Source organism: Nomascus leucogenys, chromosome 12, assembly GCF_006542625.1.
Source record: "Nomascus leucogenys isolate Asia chromosome 12, Asia_NLE_v1, whole genome shotgun sequence".
NCBI lineage: Eukaryota > Metazoa > Chordata > Mammalia > Primates > Hylobatidae > Nomascus > Nomascus leucogenys.
Window position 1 is genome coordinate 81552652 of NC_044392.1, and position 16616 is coordinate 81569267.

Genomic DNA, 16616 nt, shown 5'->3' on the forward strand with positions numbered 1-16616 from the left:
AGCTACCATAAAAGTGCCAAAGACTTCCCCCTTTCAGTGTTGTGCAAACTAAAAGTACAACCATTATAGTGTAAATCAGATAATCTACATTAGAAGAGCATCACATTCTACACCTTCCATCTGACCATGAAGTTTACTATATAAATCTCCAAAAGAATAATTTTTTTTTTGCTCCCCACTCTCCAGATACTAATCTCACACTAATACTTATAACTCTTCCTTTCAACTACCATTATTAAGTTCCAAGACACCTGGGCTTAAGTATCCCAACAACTTAGGTAATTTGTTGCTAACCACCATACTATATGCTAATTATAACACTCTAAGCCCCAAGGTATTTTTGTTCAGATTTCTTATCACTTCCACTTATAAATATTATTCCACCTCTATTGTATATTTTCCTCTAGTATCATTTCTACCACAGTATTTCTTGAGTTTCATCTTTGCTTTTCTCCCTACCTCCCTCAAAAGTGAAGTAGCACTCCATAAATTATTCTGCTATCAACCTCAGGGTTTCTAAAATTTAAGACCACAGAAAAGCAGTTATTACAGAACTAGGATTTCAAATAACTTTAAGAATCAAAGACAAATGACAATAAGCAATTACAAAAAGTACTAATATCTCATTTTAAACTCCCCAAAACAATCTGATACAACAGATGAGACCATTTTACATAAAAACCTTAAGAAAGTTTATTATGGTTTCAAATGTTAAGTATTTTTACTATCTCAAAGAAAATAATCCAAAACATAGTAGTTCCTCAAACAGCTACACTCAATCTATATGATAATCAATAGGAACCAAGCCAAAAGAAGTACAAAAACTACATAAGGAAACAGTGTAATACTACCATTATCTTCTAAAATGATTCAAAAGTTTTATCTTCTCTTCATAACAATCCTATACGTATTCAACTAAGAAAAAAATATGATACATGAATGTTACATTTTGCCTTTTCAGTATGACAGGATATTATCTCCAAAAGTGTAATATTTTTGAAACTTCTTTTTATTACTAAAAGAAGTCACAGCTTTGGATAATAATGACATATTGATGTAGCTTCATCAATTATAACTAATCTACCACTATGGTGGAGGGATGCTGATAATGGGGGAGGCAATGCATGTGTGGCAGAAGGGGACAACCTAAATCTGCTCTAAAAAAAAAAAAAAAAAAAAACAGTCTTTAAAATAAAAACAGTCACAGTGCTTCCTTTATAAAAAAAAGAGGGGGGGGGACACAATACTCGAAACAGAATACAACTGATTCAATGTAAGATTACAGCAAGTAATTACAACTGTAAATATGTATTTACTAGGTTTCTAAAATAAAAAATACCATTAAAGTTTAGCCAGATTCATCATATGTAAAATTAATTGTAATTCAAAGTTCAGGAATAATAAATGTGGATAACTGCCTAGTTGTGCAATATATATTCCTACGCAAAATGCCATAAAAAATCTCAATCAATTTATATCATTACAAAATTTTTTTTCTTTGATCTGGTGGCAAGAGGAAGGAAACTCCACATTTTAGATAAACTAAAATCACAACCTTTGTTCTATTTTGTTTCATTTTTGAAGACAAATTTCTAGAGCAGGTGCTTTATTCTATATTATGTATAACAAGAATTGCTGAGGCAGGAAGATAACTTGACCTCAGGAGTTCAAGGCTTCAATGAGCTATGTATGACTGTACCATTGCACTCCAGCCTGAGCAAGGGTCTCCTAAAAAAAAAAAAAAAAAAAAAAGAGAGAGAGAGAGAGAGACTCTCCGGCCCTGTCTCTTTAAAAAAAAAAAAAAAAAAAAAAAAAAAAAGAGCTGATGTTCAAAATGACTAAAGTACTCCAAGATACTCAATTATAAAATATAAACATTACATTTAGCATACACTACTTCCCATGTTTTCAAAATAATTAATGGCATTTTATAAGATTTGGAACAAGAATATAAACAAAAGGAAATTTTTGTTAACCTAAGTTTGGATTAGTGACAAAATTCAATTTGTAATTCATTTTTAGTTTACCAAAAATTTTCTATTCAAATAATTTGGAATGACCCATTATTTGTTATCTTTTTATTGATCACTACAAACATTTGAAAGTAAACTAAATGAAAAACACTGAATAAACATGATAAACTAGCATAAATTTTATCATCTCTTTATTATTAAAAACTCACCCTAAAATCCAGTTACAATTACAGTATAAAAATATAATACAGAAAATTAGAAACCTGAACTTCAATCTGTCAGTTACCAAAGTCTGTGAATGAGATGTCTCATCTAAGTCTGAATATTTTCTTATTTTAATTCAGAGAAAGAACAATAAGAAATTTTTAGTCTCGTGTTCTAGTAATAAATTTGATGGCTCAAAAAGTGGAAATAATCCACAAAATTTTTTCTTTTTTTCTAAGACATTACCTCATAGGCTACAGAAATAAAAACATGTATTATTGCTGAAGCAAATTTTTTCTGGTATGTTTCAGAAGTTCAGCTGGAGCTGGGACACCTGAAATTCATAAACTGAACTCTTTTCTTGAAAAATACACTAAATGTGATTTTCATTTATATTTCCAGCCTCTCAAATAAAATCTAAACACTAAAATTTAAATTTTAATTAAAAATGACAGCATTTGAAATAAACCAACTTGAGTTTTTATATTATATATACCCAATATTTACATCAAGTTACTACTGCAGAATTTCATCATGTAATGCATACAATGTACTAACAGGTATACATATGTATCTGCATATGAAGTGCTAAAAGAATAATGGCTAGAAAGAATTTTTAAACAAATGTATTATAGCATTAAATATTAAGATAATTATAAAAACCACTATAGCCACTTCTAATGCCTTACCCCTTACTTTCTGATTACTAATCAGTTTATTAAAATTTATCAAATGTGGCTGTGCCCAGTGGCTCATGCCTGTAATCTCAGCACTTTGGGAGGCCAAGGTGGGCAGATCACTTAAGGTCAGGAGTTCAAGACCAGCCTGGCCAACATGGCAAAACTCCATCTCTACTAAAAATACAAAAATTAGCCGGGCGTGGTGGCAGGTGCCTGTAATCCCAGCTACTCGGGAGGCTAAGGCAGGAGAATGGCTTGAGCCTGGGAGGCGGAAGTTGCAGTGAGCTGAGATCGCGCCACTGCACTCCAGCCTGGGCAACAGCAAGACTCCATCTCAAAAAAAAAAAAAAAAAAATTAAATGTACACATCACTCACTTTCTCTCAAACTTCATCTAAAAAAAGTATTTAACAGAAAACTTGCCAAAAATTTGTATGATAATTCAATATCTAACATTCAAAACTCAAATGAATTCAAAAATTCATCAATTGAATTTCAGTAATATCCTAGATTTTAAAACTACAAACTAAATCATGCATTATGTTCCCCCTGATATCCCATAAACCCCCAAAAAGCCCTCTGATATCCTATTTGATATGAAATAGGATGTCCTTCGTGTCTCAAAGCTACAAATCAAGAAATTCTTCCTAAACTTCAAATCAGTTTGCAAAATTTACCTAAAAAAAAAAAGCATGACTAAGATATACATATCAAATTCCATATATTATAAAACAAATTTTTTAGTTTTAACCAAAAGTAGTTAATATATGTACTTTAGTAATTCTAAATAAAAGCTAAAAATAAGGTCCCTAACTATTATTCTAGTTACTTTTCTCTTTCTGCTATTCATTAGTTTCAAAATTTTCTTCAATGAACACACATTACTTTTAAATTCATTTAAAAAAAGACTGTAAACCAGCATAGGTAGTTACACTTCAAAAATGAGAAGCAAAATGAGATGTCAGAATGAGAGGGGATAATTTTCTATTCAGGCAGCTTCACTCTACAACTCATTTTTTTAACAATATTATTAGATCCCACCATTCCTACAAGTCAGAAATATATAAAGGAGTACCAACAAGAGAGGAAGGAAGAATGTTGGTTATATCTCTAAGTTTATAGAAAACTTAGAAGAAAAGGAGGTCGAACTATGAGTAAGATACCCAATACTAAAGATTTCTCCCTCCCTTCTATCTTTAACTACAATGATTTTCACTTCAGAAAATGAAAGAATCAAATAATATACCTCCTCCTTCTACAAATTTCCAGAGTCAACAGGCAACAAACACACAGGAGGATGAGAAGGCTGGTCCTGATATCCATACCAAACTTATTTGTCCCCAGAACTAAAAATAAAATTCTATTTTAGTTGTCTGACTTATACATGTGTCTTAGTTGTTTTTTGAAAAACAAAACAAAACAAAAAAGACATCAAGTAGCTACTGAAGTTAGTTCTCAGACCACCTACCTCTCCAGGGTGCAATCTATCCCAGTTTTCGTTAATGTATGTCATAAGCTCAAGTTCAGAATCAAAGTATTTCTTCTTATGAATAACACTTAGGTTGTAAAGGCATAGGTGTGCTATATCTACCCTGAAATCCGAAAATAATCAAATACACAAAACAGTGCTTTTGGTTACTGTTAAGAAATCACGGTTTCTTTATAAAACAGTAATTAAAATGCAAAGAGAAATATTTAGGTGGATAGTCATATTCACAATACAATAAATCACTACATATAAAAATAACTAGAAAATAGTGACTAAACATTCACTTATCCTGAATAGCAACTATAAACTAGAAGATATATGAATTACTTTTTTTTTTTTTTTTTTTTTGAGACAGAGTTTCGCTGATTGCCCAGGCTGGAGTACAATGGCGCAACCTCAGCTCACTGCAACTTCCGCCCCGTGGGTTCAAGCAATTCTCCTGCCTCGGCCTCCCTCAGCCTCCCGAATAGCTGGGATTACAGGTGCCCACCACCATGCTAGGCTAATTTTTTTTGTATTTTTAGTAGAGACGTGGTTTCACCATGTTGGCCAGGCTGGTCTTAAACTCCAGACCTCAGGAGATCCACCCACCTCAGCCTCCCAAAGTGCTGGGATTACAGGCGAGAGCCACCGTGCCCGGCCACAAATTACTTCTTAAAGTGCATTCAAAGAGGATCTGGCTTTAAAAATATATAACTTACAATCCAGATTTTTGTGTTTTCACTTCTGGATATAAGCTACAGAATATACCATACTTAACCAAACTATCTGATTCATGGGTTAAACCCTATCTGTTGATAAAATATGTAAAATACAACAAAGATTTGTAAGTACTTACTGTAAGCATTTTATTAGTAAACCTCTAAAATTCATCACACTTCCAACACACAAGAATTACTACATTGAAGCAGAAATTAGCATATTTGTTATACCTATCTCTCTTCTACTGTATGCTATTCTGAAGGTTCAAAAGAACTAGAAATATGAGTAAGAATTTAGGTCTAAAGGATATCTGAAAGTTTCATTTATAACATTCAACACTGAACAGCCTTATTAATTTAGCAATACAAGTAGATGCTACTTAGTGAAGATGACATCAGGCATGAGGATAAATAAAAGAAATAAAGCCAAGCATAAATAACCTATTTTTATTTAAGCCAAGTAAATGTATATAGAAGTTTCAACTTGTAGGTTTAAGAAAATGGCTTTTTTTCTTTTTTTTTTTTTTTTAACAGAAAGGTCCACACTTACCACTGTAATGGTAGACGTTTGAGGTATTCTGGTCCAGAACTGCAGACAGAGCATATAAACGTATAAAATCTAAGAAAAAAAAAGAATAGAAAAAGTTTTATACTGAGTAATCAGAGATAAACTAACAATTACAGCTAATATTCACCAAGTGAATAACTTACAGCTGATATAAAGAGTGATACTCAAAACAAAATATAATGTAAATTATAATGCTTTCTGTGATTGAGGGAAGTTCTTTTCCAACAACAAATAATGAAATAGTTCATATGTGAAGAGAAAGGATCTTTTTTTTTTAACCATTGGAGACCTTCAAAGTTCACACACGGACTCACACATACTTATAGTTTACTAATCAATCGCTTGTGAGTGCCAGGAATTATGATGGCTGCCCCCATATACATCGTTTAACTCAACGCTCAAAATATCATAAGCCCCAAAGAGACAAGTGAACTTCCCTAAGGTCAGAAAGAAAATTAAGTGGCATAAGCCAAGATTTTTAAAACCAGGTTTTCAGATGTCAAACTTAGTGGTCTAGCTTTTTGTTCCTGAAGCTCACTGTGCTACTCTGCATTCTTCTAATATAGAAGGTACATTAAGTCTGCTTTTACAAATTTTTTATATCTAAAGTATAGTCGTGTCTTTAACAAGGCCCTGTGGTCTTTTCCAATTCTAATACGATCCCTTTAAGGTTCTTTAAAGGAAGGTACCAATGAGAATACTTTAGAGTACTATGGGTCAATAGGAGCAAATGCAATCACTGACAATACTTAAGAGCTTTCTGGAACAAAATCCAAAAGCACAAAAATTATGTATATTTTAAGTACATTATTTAATATTTTCCCTCTGAGACAACCCCTTTCCAAATCACTGTTGAAACTATCTTTAGGAAATCTGAAATCGCAAATATAACCACAATTAAAAAGTGACAAAAATCAGCCAGTAAAGTTCAAATGCCCTTCTCACCTGTCTCCAAATAGCATTGGCTTTTGAAGGCATTGCACACAAGCCTCATGAAACCACTGCTTACATTTGCAGCACTGTAGCATCTTTAAATACCAGCTATTAAAAAAAAACAAAAAAGTTAACACTAAAATTCCTGTTTTAAGGGAAAGGTTCATTTCTATAAAAAAAAAGAAAAAGTGGCATAATCCACAATACTGTTCTAATTAAAGTATCACATTTCTACTATACTTAACTAAATATTTCCTTTCCCAAAAAGGCTTATAGTATCAGCTATTTCATCCCTCTTCTCTCTTTTATTCACGAAATTTTAATAAGCTCTTGAAAGATACACCTACTACTTCTAGTCAAAAATGCCTGGCTCCTACACTAGTTAAATAAGCTCTGTTAAAACACAAGGCTAGGCTATTTTTTTTAAGAGTCAAGTATTGCTATGTTGTCCAGGCTGGAGTGCAACAGCATGACCATGGCTCATGCAGCCTCAACCTCCCAGGTTCAAGTGACCCTCCCACCTCAGCCTCCCAAGTAGCTAGGGCCACAGGCATGCACCACCAAGCTAGGCAAATTTTTTTTTTTAAAGTAAAACTGAGGTCTCCCTATGTTGCCCACGCTGGTCTCCAATTCCTGGGCCCAGGAGATCCTCTGTCCTTGGCCTCCCAAAATGCTGGGATCACATGCGAGAGCCACCATGCCAGGCCTCTGGGCTTTTTTTCACATCAACTCTCTAAACCCCAGGAGAGGTCAGATTCAGAAGTACTGTTGTTTGTCTCAAATATCAAATGGCCTTAGGCAGCTTTCAGATTATAAACATTCCACTTTATATCTTTACTGTGTTTCTATTATTCTTGTCAGCTATAATAAAAAGAATATAACGATTTAATAAACCTAAACATTATCATAAATCTAAGACTAAGTCAAAGGCTTTTTGACAGGTTTAGCTGTATTTCAATGTATGGTCTATAAATCTGTTTGAGAAAGCTAAAGATGCTAAAATTGAATCTTCATCTGAGAAATATATCTTCCCTTTTCAGTTAGCACATGGATTTTGGGTTTGTTTTAAGAGACAGGGCTACATTGCTACATTGACCAAGCTGGACTTCAGGGTTCAAAGGATCCTCCCACCTCAGCCTCCCAAGTATCTGGCAGTACAGGTACACACCACCACACCCAGCTAGTATGTGGTTTTGATATGGTTATCTTTATTTGAAAATAATAAAAGGCACCATTTCCAAACTTTGATACGGTTATCTTTATTTGAAAATAATAAAAGGCACCATTTCCAAACAGAGTATGTAAACCTTGATTCAGTCTATTAGCACTATTTTTCTAGGTTCTTGGGCTCACCTTATGTCTCTGCATCACATTTTGGAAATTCCCATAATATTTCAAACTTTTTCATTATTATTAATATTGTATATTTCATGGTGATCAGTGGTCTTTGATGTTACTACTATAACTGTTTTGGGCCACCAAAAACCGTGCCCACGTAAGATGGCAAACTTAATCACTAAATGTTGTATGTGTTCTGACTATCACCAACCAGCCAGTCCCCATCCCTCTCCCTCTCCTCAAGCTTCCTATTCCCTGAGACACAACAATATTGAAATTAGGTTAATTAATAATCCTACAGTGCAGCCGGGCGCGGTGGCTCACGCTTGTAATCCCAGCACTTTGGGAGGCCGAGGCAGGCGGATCACGAGGTCAGGAGATCGAGACCACGGTGAAACCCCGTCTCTAATAAAAATATAAAAAATTAGCCGGGCGTGGTGGCGGGTGCCTGTAGTCCCAGCTACTCGGAGAGGCTGAGGCAGGAGAATGGCGTGAACCTGGGAGGCAGAGATTGCAGTGAGCCGAGATTGCGCCACCGCACTCCAGCCTGGGCGACAGAGCGAGACTCCATCTCAAAAAATAAAAATAAAAATAAAAAAATAATCTTACAGTGGGGGCCAGGCGTGGTGATCAAGCTTGTAATTCCAGCACTTTGGGAGGCCAAAGCAGGAGAATTACTTGAGGCTAGGAGTTGGAGACCAACATGGACAAATAGCAAGACTCCATTTCCACAAAAAAATTTAAAAACTAGCAGGGTGTGGTGGCACATGTCTGTGGTCCTACCTACTCAGGAAGCTGAGATGGGAGGATTGCTTGAGCCTAGTTCAATGCTGGAGTGAGCTATAACCATGCCACTGCACTCCAGCCAAGGTAACAGAGCAAGAACCTGTCTCAAAAAAAAAAAAAAAAAAAAATCTTACAATGGCCTCTAAGTGTTCAAATGAAAGGAAGAGTCACAAGTCTCTAAATTTAAATCAAATGTTAGAAAGGTATGTCAAAAGCCAAGATAGGCCAAAAGCTAGGCCTCTTGCACCAAACAGCTGGCCAAGCTGTATATGCAAAGAAAAAGTTCCGGAAGAAAATAAAAATGCTACTCCAGGCCAAGGTGGCTCAGGCCTGTAATCCCAGCCAGCTTTGGGAGGCCAAGGTAGGAGGATTGCTTGACACCAGGAGTTCAAGAACAGCCTGGGCAACATAGCAAGAACCTGTCTTTACAAAAAAAAAATACTTTTTAAAATTAGACAGGTGTAGTGGCACGTGTCTGGTCCTAGCTACTTCGGAGGCTGAGGCAGGAGGATGACTTGAGCCCAGAAGTTCAGTGCTGCAGTGAGCTATGATCATGTCACTGCACTACAATCTGTGCCCTATCGCTTTAAGAAAGAAATGAAAATACGTAGAAGCAAGCAGTAATCTGTCTGTGAAAAAGTTCCATGTTGATTTTATGTCTAAAAAAACTTGTCTTTTACTCTCCCATTTAAATTATAATATTAAATATATCAGTTTCTAAATGGTCAATCACATTAAATATGACATCCAATGAAACTACTGATACTGGGCCCCTGCAGTAAATGTTTTCCCTCAATAGTTAACTTTATGACAATATTTACAATTCACTTTAAATTTCCAGAATATAAGACCTATACAAATATTTTTTTAATGTGTGGATATGATCAAAAACTAGACAAAAATTTTTTTTTTATGAAAATAATAGATTTTCCCCCTGGTTTTCTTCACTGATGTGTTCATGCAGTTGCAATTCGCCATCACTCACACACCATAATCAAGAAAAATAGATAAGGCAAGCAAATAAAAATTACTTAAAGGGAATTACGTAACTGTATTTACTTACTCTCCAGGGCCTCCACAATAGCAGTAACACTGCTGGACATTGGTTTTATGACCTGCATCCCATTCAAGGTCTGCCACACTATAGGGTAATGTCTGCTTCATGACTTGCAATGCTTTGGCATTTGGTCCTTTCTTAAGTGCACCACCCCTCTACATTAGGGGGAAAAAAATGTGAAAGAGTGAAGGCTAAAATTTTAAACACAATTCTATACTTTAAAAATGACTGACACTTCTAGAGAAATTTCCTTTCCAAACTTTTACCACATCACAAACTGTCTGATTAATAATAATCTCTATTTTTCTTTTCTTCTTTCAAATTACTGCACCAATTCCCATATCACTATCATCAAATAAAGTGAAAGCATCATTAAAAAGTCACTTAAGCATCATTAGTCAAATAAATAGCACCTCTTTCTACCCAGCATTCATTGCTCATTTCATTCAAATAAACTTTCAGTGTACACAATCACTATGTTGATAATGTCTCACAAATTCCATCAGGGCCTTGGCCCAAAACACTTAAAATATACCTTTGTTGTTGTTGCAAAAACACACTGCCGACAGAGCCATTTTTCATCTGAATCAATCACACTGGAATCAATATGAGGTGTGTGACACAACTGATGATATCCTTAATATCAAAAAAAGCATAAAGCAAATTGTTTCATTAATACTTTCAACACGATTTCAAGAATGCCTTTTAGCATTATTTCCTACATTAATATAATTAATAAACAGGATAATTTCAAATTATCAATGTAAAGTATTTTTAGTCATTAATCTTCAACATAGGCATTCAGTATGCAACAAGATTAAAAGAAATCAATGTTACCTTGGCCACACTTGTCACATATAACCATTTCATTGGGAGCTTCTGAATACTCTTCTTGACATATTGTACAGACCATTTCCCCACTTCCAGTGGCTCCTAAAATATTTAAAACACATTAAAAAAGAGAGTCATAAAAAATTCCATAAAACAAAACCACTTTTATGACTCAGTGGGCAGCACATATGCACAATGTTTGCTAAGTACATCATAATGCTTCACAAGACAAAGTACACAAAATGGTATCTCTCTGCTCTCTGTGTTCTTTCTACCTTTAACTTAACATGCCTGTCTACTTTCATAATTTAATCTGCTTTTTGGCAGAAGGCATAATTTAAATTGCTCTTAAGCATCTTCCCTTATTACTTATTTCTCATATTCCCACTCCTAAAGGTGAAGGTGGAGATGAGGGATGGGCGACAGCAGGTAGAGGAGGTTTGTGAACACTAGAGCTACTTTATAGAATACTTATCTATTCATGTACATACATTCACTTATCCTACACCACTAATATCATGAAATTAAAGAAAAAAAGCAAGGAAGATTAAGTAAACTACCTCTTTCTCTTTGAATTCAGAGCATTTCCTTTTACTTACTAATTTATTAAACAGGTTGAACACCAATTATTTAATCTCCAGCTTCTGAAATCTAAAAATATGGTATCCAATAATGTACCCTAACAAAATACCATTTCAACAAAATTTGGGGGTCCTACAATTATTAATTTTTTTAGCAGAACAAGTGAAACATTTCTTCCTTAGACATTTTTATTCTTAAAAAAAAATCACACAAAATTTATAATACAATTTACCACCCTAACACATTATCATTTCCAGTATTCTCATCTTGTCTGTTTCAACAGAGTCAAATTCACAATACACACACTTTATGCACATAACAATAAAAACTTACAATTTTGTGCTATGGGCCAAGCACTGTGTAGGATCTTGATATATTTTGTTTACTTCTACAACTAACTTATAAATATACTATTTATAGAGAAGAACTGAGGCTCAGACAAAGTAACTAACCCAAAGACTCGGAGAAAACATCAAGACTAGGATTCAAACCCAGATGTGCCAAAATCCATGTTCTCTCCACTACGAGATGGTTCACCAATACTATGTAATATTTCTTCTATCAAAAGCATTTTTCACACAGCTAGTTTTCAAAATTGTAACTTCTAATAGCTGCATAGTATTACATCTAGTGGAAATAACCCAATTTACTCCATTATTACTCTACTCTCGGACATACAGGTTGCCAACTGTTTTTCTTTTTTTGGAAGGGGGGAGTCTGTCTTTTGTATTTCTGCTATTTATTTGTTTGTTCTGGTCTCTCATCCACTCTCTTCTGCTTTGTTTGTTTCCTTTTATTTTTCCCCTCAGATAGGGTCTTGCTGTGTCATCCAGGCTGGAGTGCAGTGGCACAGCCACAGCTTACTGCAGCCTTGACTTCCCAAGCCCAAGCAATGCTCCCACCTCAGCCTCCCAAGTAACTGGAACCACAGGCGTGTCTCCCAATGCCTAATTTTTTCTTTTTTTTTTTTTTTGTAGCGACAGGATCTCCCTGTGTTGCCCAAGCTGGTCTCAAATTCCTGGGCTCAAGCAATCCTCCTGCCTGGGCCTCCCAAAGCACTGGGATTACAGATATAAGGCACTGCGCCCAGCTGTTTGCTTCTTGGTACACTTCATTGAAGGTGGTCTTCCACAGCTTCTGGGTTTATGATTCCGATCAGGACAGTAACCAGATTAAGCCTGGGAACTCTCTGTGAAAATTTACCAATTCCCTGGAAATGGAACGACAGCCCCCCTAGGGTAGGTGCCTGACCTCTCACTGTAACTACCTGGACTAATGACAGGGAAGGCAATTCCTCAGAAAAGGGGGTAGTGACCCAAGAAACAATCCTGAGAAAGCTGGGAATTAACTTTTACTTGTGAAATCAAACATACATATATATTTTTTACCATCAAGTTTACAAGAACCTTCCTATATAGCTTAGTAATCTTCTATAGACTCCCTTACTCTAAATCCAATTGACTAGAAAGCCTTGGCCATTTCATCTTAGAAATACCAAATTTTTTGTTGTTGTTAAAATAAACTTCAGGAAACATTTTTCACCTAGTATTTTTTGAATTATTTCTTATGAATAAACTGCTAGAGATGAGTCTATTAGATAATTATAAACTTTTGCATTTAATGCAAATGCAAAACCACCGAAATAGAAATTTACACTGCCACCAGCAATGCAAGAGTATATCATTTCATAGAAACCAAAACAGCATTAGATGCTAAGATTTATAACCCTCTTACATTTATGTAATAGTTGTAACATGATATATTTCACCCTGTTGACTACTACTATTTTGCTTTATGTAAAATTTTTAAAAGAAACTCATTAGACAAATATAATTTATTAAGTTTTGATATACATTATTGGCAGGTTTCTTAGAAAACTACTAAACCCACTCCTCACTGAAATATGCCATAATGCAGGTTTCAGATTCATTTATTCATTTTTATAGCAACTATAAGTTTCATATGTGCTACTATCGGGGTGCTAAGAAGAGTTAAATGACCAGGAGCAATCCTTTGTAATTCCAGGAACAGCAAAAGGAACCAGTGAAGAAAGAACAACCACAGAACATTAAACTGACATACTGAGTGCAGCGCTTATAGAACAGGAAAGGACCTCTCACACAACAACTTTCTATCTCTATGTAACGTTGGTTTCTTCTTTTCTACCACTTTTAAAAGCAAAGAAGGAGAAGTAGAAAGGAGGAAGTGGACAAAAGGACAGACAGACCTATTATATTAAATCCACAGGAAACTCCAGAAGATCTTTAAAAGCTGAAAGAAACACATAGCTAATGGAAGGGGAGTAAAAAGCAGCATAATATGTTTCACTGCTATTACAGAGAGACCTATGTTTACTAAATAAGGAAAAAAGAATAATTTTGTGTGCAGGGTAGTAAGATCTGCTCAATATTAGTAGTGTTGGAGATCTCCTATCCCTTTAAATCTTATGAGTCACACTTTTCTCTGGCTCCTCAATTTCAGATTCAAAACATAATTTTAGTCCTTTAAACTTATCAGTCCAGGAACCATAAAAAGTTTCTCTAGAAAAACATTTTACCAGAGTAAAAGCTACTTGGTTCCCCACCTAAGCCCTGAGTACCAACTATATACAGATGGTAATTAGAACATTCCAATTCCTTTACCAAAACTTTTTTTATTCTTAAGAAACATTAAGAGTAAAGTCAAGAACTAAAACATGGCAGAAACCTACCATAAAATTGAACTTGGTATTCAAATATAAAACCCAATCGTTAAATACTTTGGCAAGGTGTCTACCCTTTAGGGAGAAAATTTATCTCTTTTCTATGAGAATACACAGAACACAGGTCTTAGTGTAGGCCTATTAAACCAGCAAAAGGAAAACCAAAAGTAGGCCTTTAAAGACAGCTAAAATACTCAGGTTTTTAGTAAAGATTGGTAATTTTTAAAAGTACTTTGCATGAAAGAGGTACCTGGTGAAATATCTGTATTTAGCAGATGCTAAAAGCATGAAACAATCATAGTTTCTAATAATAGAAATCATCACAAGAAGCATACCTATAGCCAAACCAAGACATACTTTTATTTATTTTTATTGGCACACAAATATAGCCTCATTTTCCCATTTAAACATTAAAAACCCATAACTAAGTGGTAATTTTAAACCATTCTTATTAACAAATATTTCTATTATTCTAAATCAGTTTTATATGTCCTAACTTCCCAAATCATCTGACAAATAGTATGCTCCCAATAAACACTTGCTTTCTACAAACATAAGCAAGTAACAGCTGAATTGAATCCCAAACCGTTACTGAGATTAGTTACCAAAGATTTTTTTTCAAAGTTCTTAGAAGGGTCTTAATATAGCTTACGGGTATAAATTAGCGATGCATCTGTCCTCTAGAGTATTCTTGTTCTTCTTATGGTCTATAATAAAGACTATGCTGATTTTTTAACCTCTCCTCGGAAGTAATACTGAGTTATCTAAATACATTATATTCAACAGACAACATCATAATATGACAAGTTGAAGAAAATCAAATTTTAATTTAAATCATGTTCAAGAGAAATAGTAGCACCTGCCTGTTTGAATGTCCTTCCAGAGAACCCAGGATTTAGAACTGTCTTCAAATATGATGAAGCAGCTCTGTTTCAATATGTTTATCTGCAATACAGAGAAATACTTAACGGTGATCTCTTAAAGTTAAAAACATGAAGTTAAATTTAAGATTATTAAATGCTTACTGCAAAAACAGCAAAAGATACATTAAAGTAACTTGCCTTTTTGATAGTGCCAAGATAAAACAAGCCATCTGACCATCTAGCTAGGACATCCTGACCCTCTTCAAATTTACATGCTGGCTTTTTGGCTTTATGTCCATCCTGTAAAGACAGCTTGGTCAAGGATGTTGGGGTCTTTTGGTTTCGACGTAAAGGAGACCGCCTGTGGACCAGTGAATTACCTGCCCCTGTAGAGTCTCTGTTTAGAGAACAAAAGACCATACGTAAGACGACTTACTTGTAGAGCTTATTTTATACCAGTGGGATATTTTATATGTTAATCAAAGTTTTTAATTTGTTAAAAACCTTAAGACAAAAATATAAAAAGTACCTCAAATCATAAATACTCTCCAAACAAAGCAGTTTAAAACAAAATGGTAACAATTCTCAATATCCATTCACTGCCTACTCTAACTGAGGCCAAGACTCAGCAAACACTCCAAGATAACACATTCAAGGCAGCTGTCATCAAAATAACAGCTTTATGTTGAGGTATGCAGGCCATGGTCATGAGCAAATAATGTCTTGAATCTCATGACTGGGTTTAGGTAAAGAATAAAAGTGAATTACATTTTAATCTCTTGATTATGCCACATGCAGTTAAGACACATTAACCAGTGACTTCAAGGGACAGCTGGTGTTATTCATACTCTTAACACTCAAAGGAAGGGCAGTCATGACCTTCTCCTTACAGGGAATCACTACTGAATTGAGCAAATATGCAGATTGAGAGTTTAAAAAAAAAAATTGAGAACCAGCAATTTCATTAAATTATAGACAAATAGTACACTATAAGGCCGGGTGCGGTGGCTCATGCCTGCAATCCCAGCACTTTGGGAGGCCGAGGCAGGTGGATCACCTGAGGCCAGGAGTTCAAGACCAGCCTGGCCAACATGGTGAAACCCTGTGTCTACTACAAAATACAAAAATTAGCCAGGCATGGTAGTATACACCTGTGATCCCAGCTACTGGGGAGGCTGAGGCAGGAGAATCATTTGAACCCAGGAGGCGGAGGTTGCAGTGAGCTGAGATCATGCCACTGCACTCCAGCCTGGGCAACAGAGCAAGACTCTGTCTCAAAAAAACAAAACAAAACAAAACAAAAAAAAAAAAAACAAAGGAAAGTACACTATAAGAGTACTTAAAGGAAAAAAATATATATTAAATACTGTAAAATTACATTATAACTTATGTATTAGACATTCCATAAACAGCAAAGCATACCATCATCAGCTTTCTTAAAGGTAACAAAGCAGTGTTTGGTTTCACTTTTCCAAATTAGATTTTTCACTAATTAAACATACAGTGACATGTAAAACTAGATAGACAATAATTCTAAAAATAGCATAAAAGTTTAGTAAAAATAAAATGAGCACGGAAATTAAAGAAAAAAGTTTCAAAAAGTTCCTAAGTATTAGGAATATCTAATATCAATACCTAAAAATACAGAAATTCTGGGAAACCCTGTCACATGCTAAAACACGGATGAACCTTGAAGATATTATGCTAAGTGAAATAAGCCAGACAAAATGGATAACTATTCCACTTATATGAGGTACCTAGACGCTCAAAGTCATAGAGATGGGAAACAGAATGGCGGCCAATGGCTAGGAAGAATGGGGAGTAGGGAGTTAGTGTTTAATGGGTACAGTTTGAAAGAAATACATTTTAAAGATATCCAAAGAAATAACTGGTACCTTCCCAAATTTGCTG

The 16616-nt window shown here is 34.9% G+C and overlaps 1 protein-coding gene across 4 annotated transcripts in view; it reads right to left on the reverse strand.

Annotated features, from left to right (window-relative positions):
• Positions 1–16616, reverse strand: part of MTF2 (metal response element binding transcription factor 2) — a 60334-nt gene that overhangs the window by 13907 nt on the left and 29811 nt on the right. For 2 of the 4 annotated variants that reach the window (XM_003260056.4, XM_003260054.3), the window contains exons 2-9: positions 14904–15102; positions 14706–14787; positions 10566–10661; positions 10264–10364; positions 9735–9883; positions 6560–6655; positions 5597–5665; positions 4325–4448 (exon numbers count right to left, since the gene is read on the reverse strand). In XM_003260056.4, coding sequence (XP_003260104.1) covers positions 4325–4448; positions 5597–5665; positions 6560–6655; positions 9735–9883; positions 10264–10364; positions 10566–10661; positions 14706–14787; positions 14904–15102 — 916 coding nt within the window. Of the gene's footprint in view, positions 1–4324; positions 4449–5596; positions 5666–6559; positions 6656–9734; positions 9884–10263; positions 10365–10565; positions 10662–14701; positions 14788–14903; positions 15103–16616 lie in introns of all 4 variants that reach the window. The other 2 variants (XM_012500466.2, XM_030825039.1) reach the window with 2 other exon arrangements.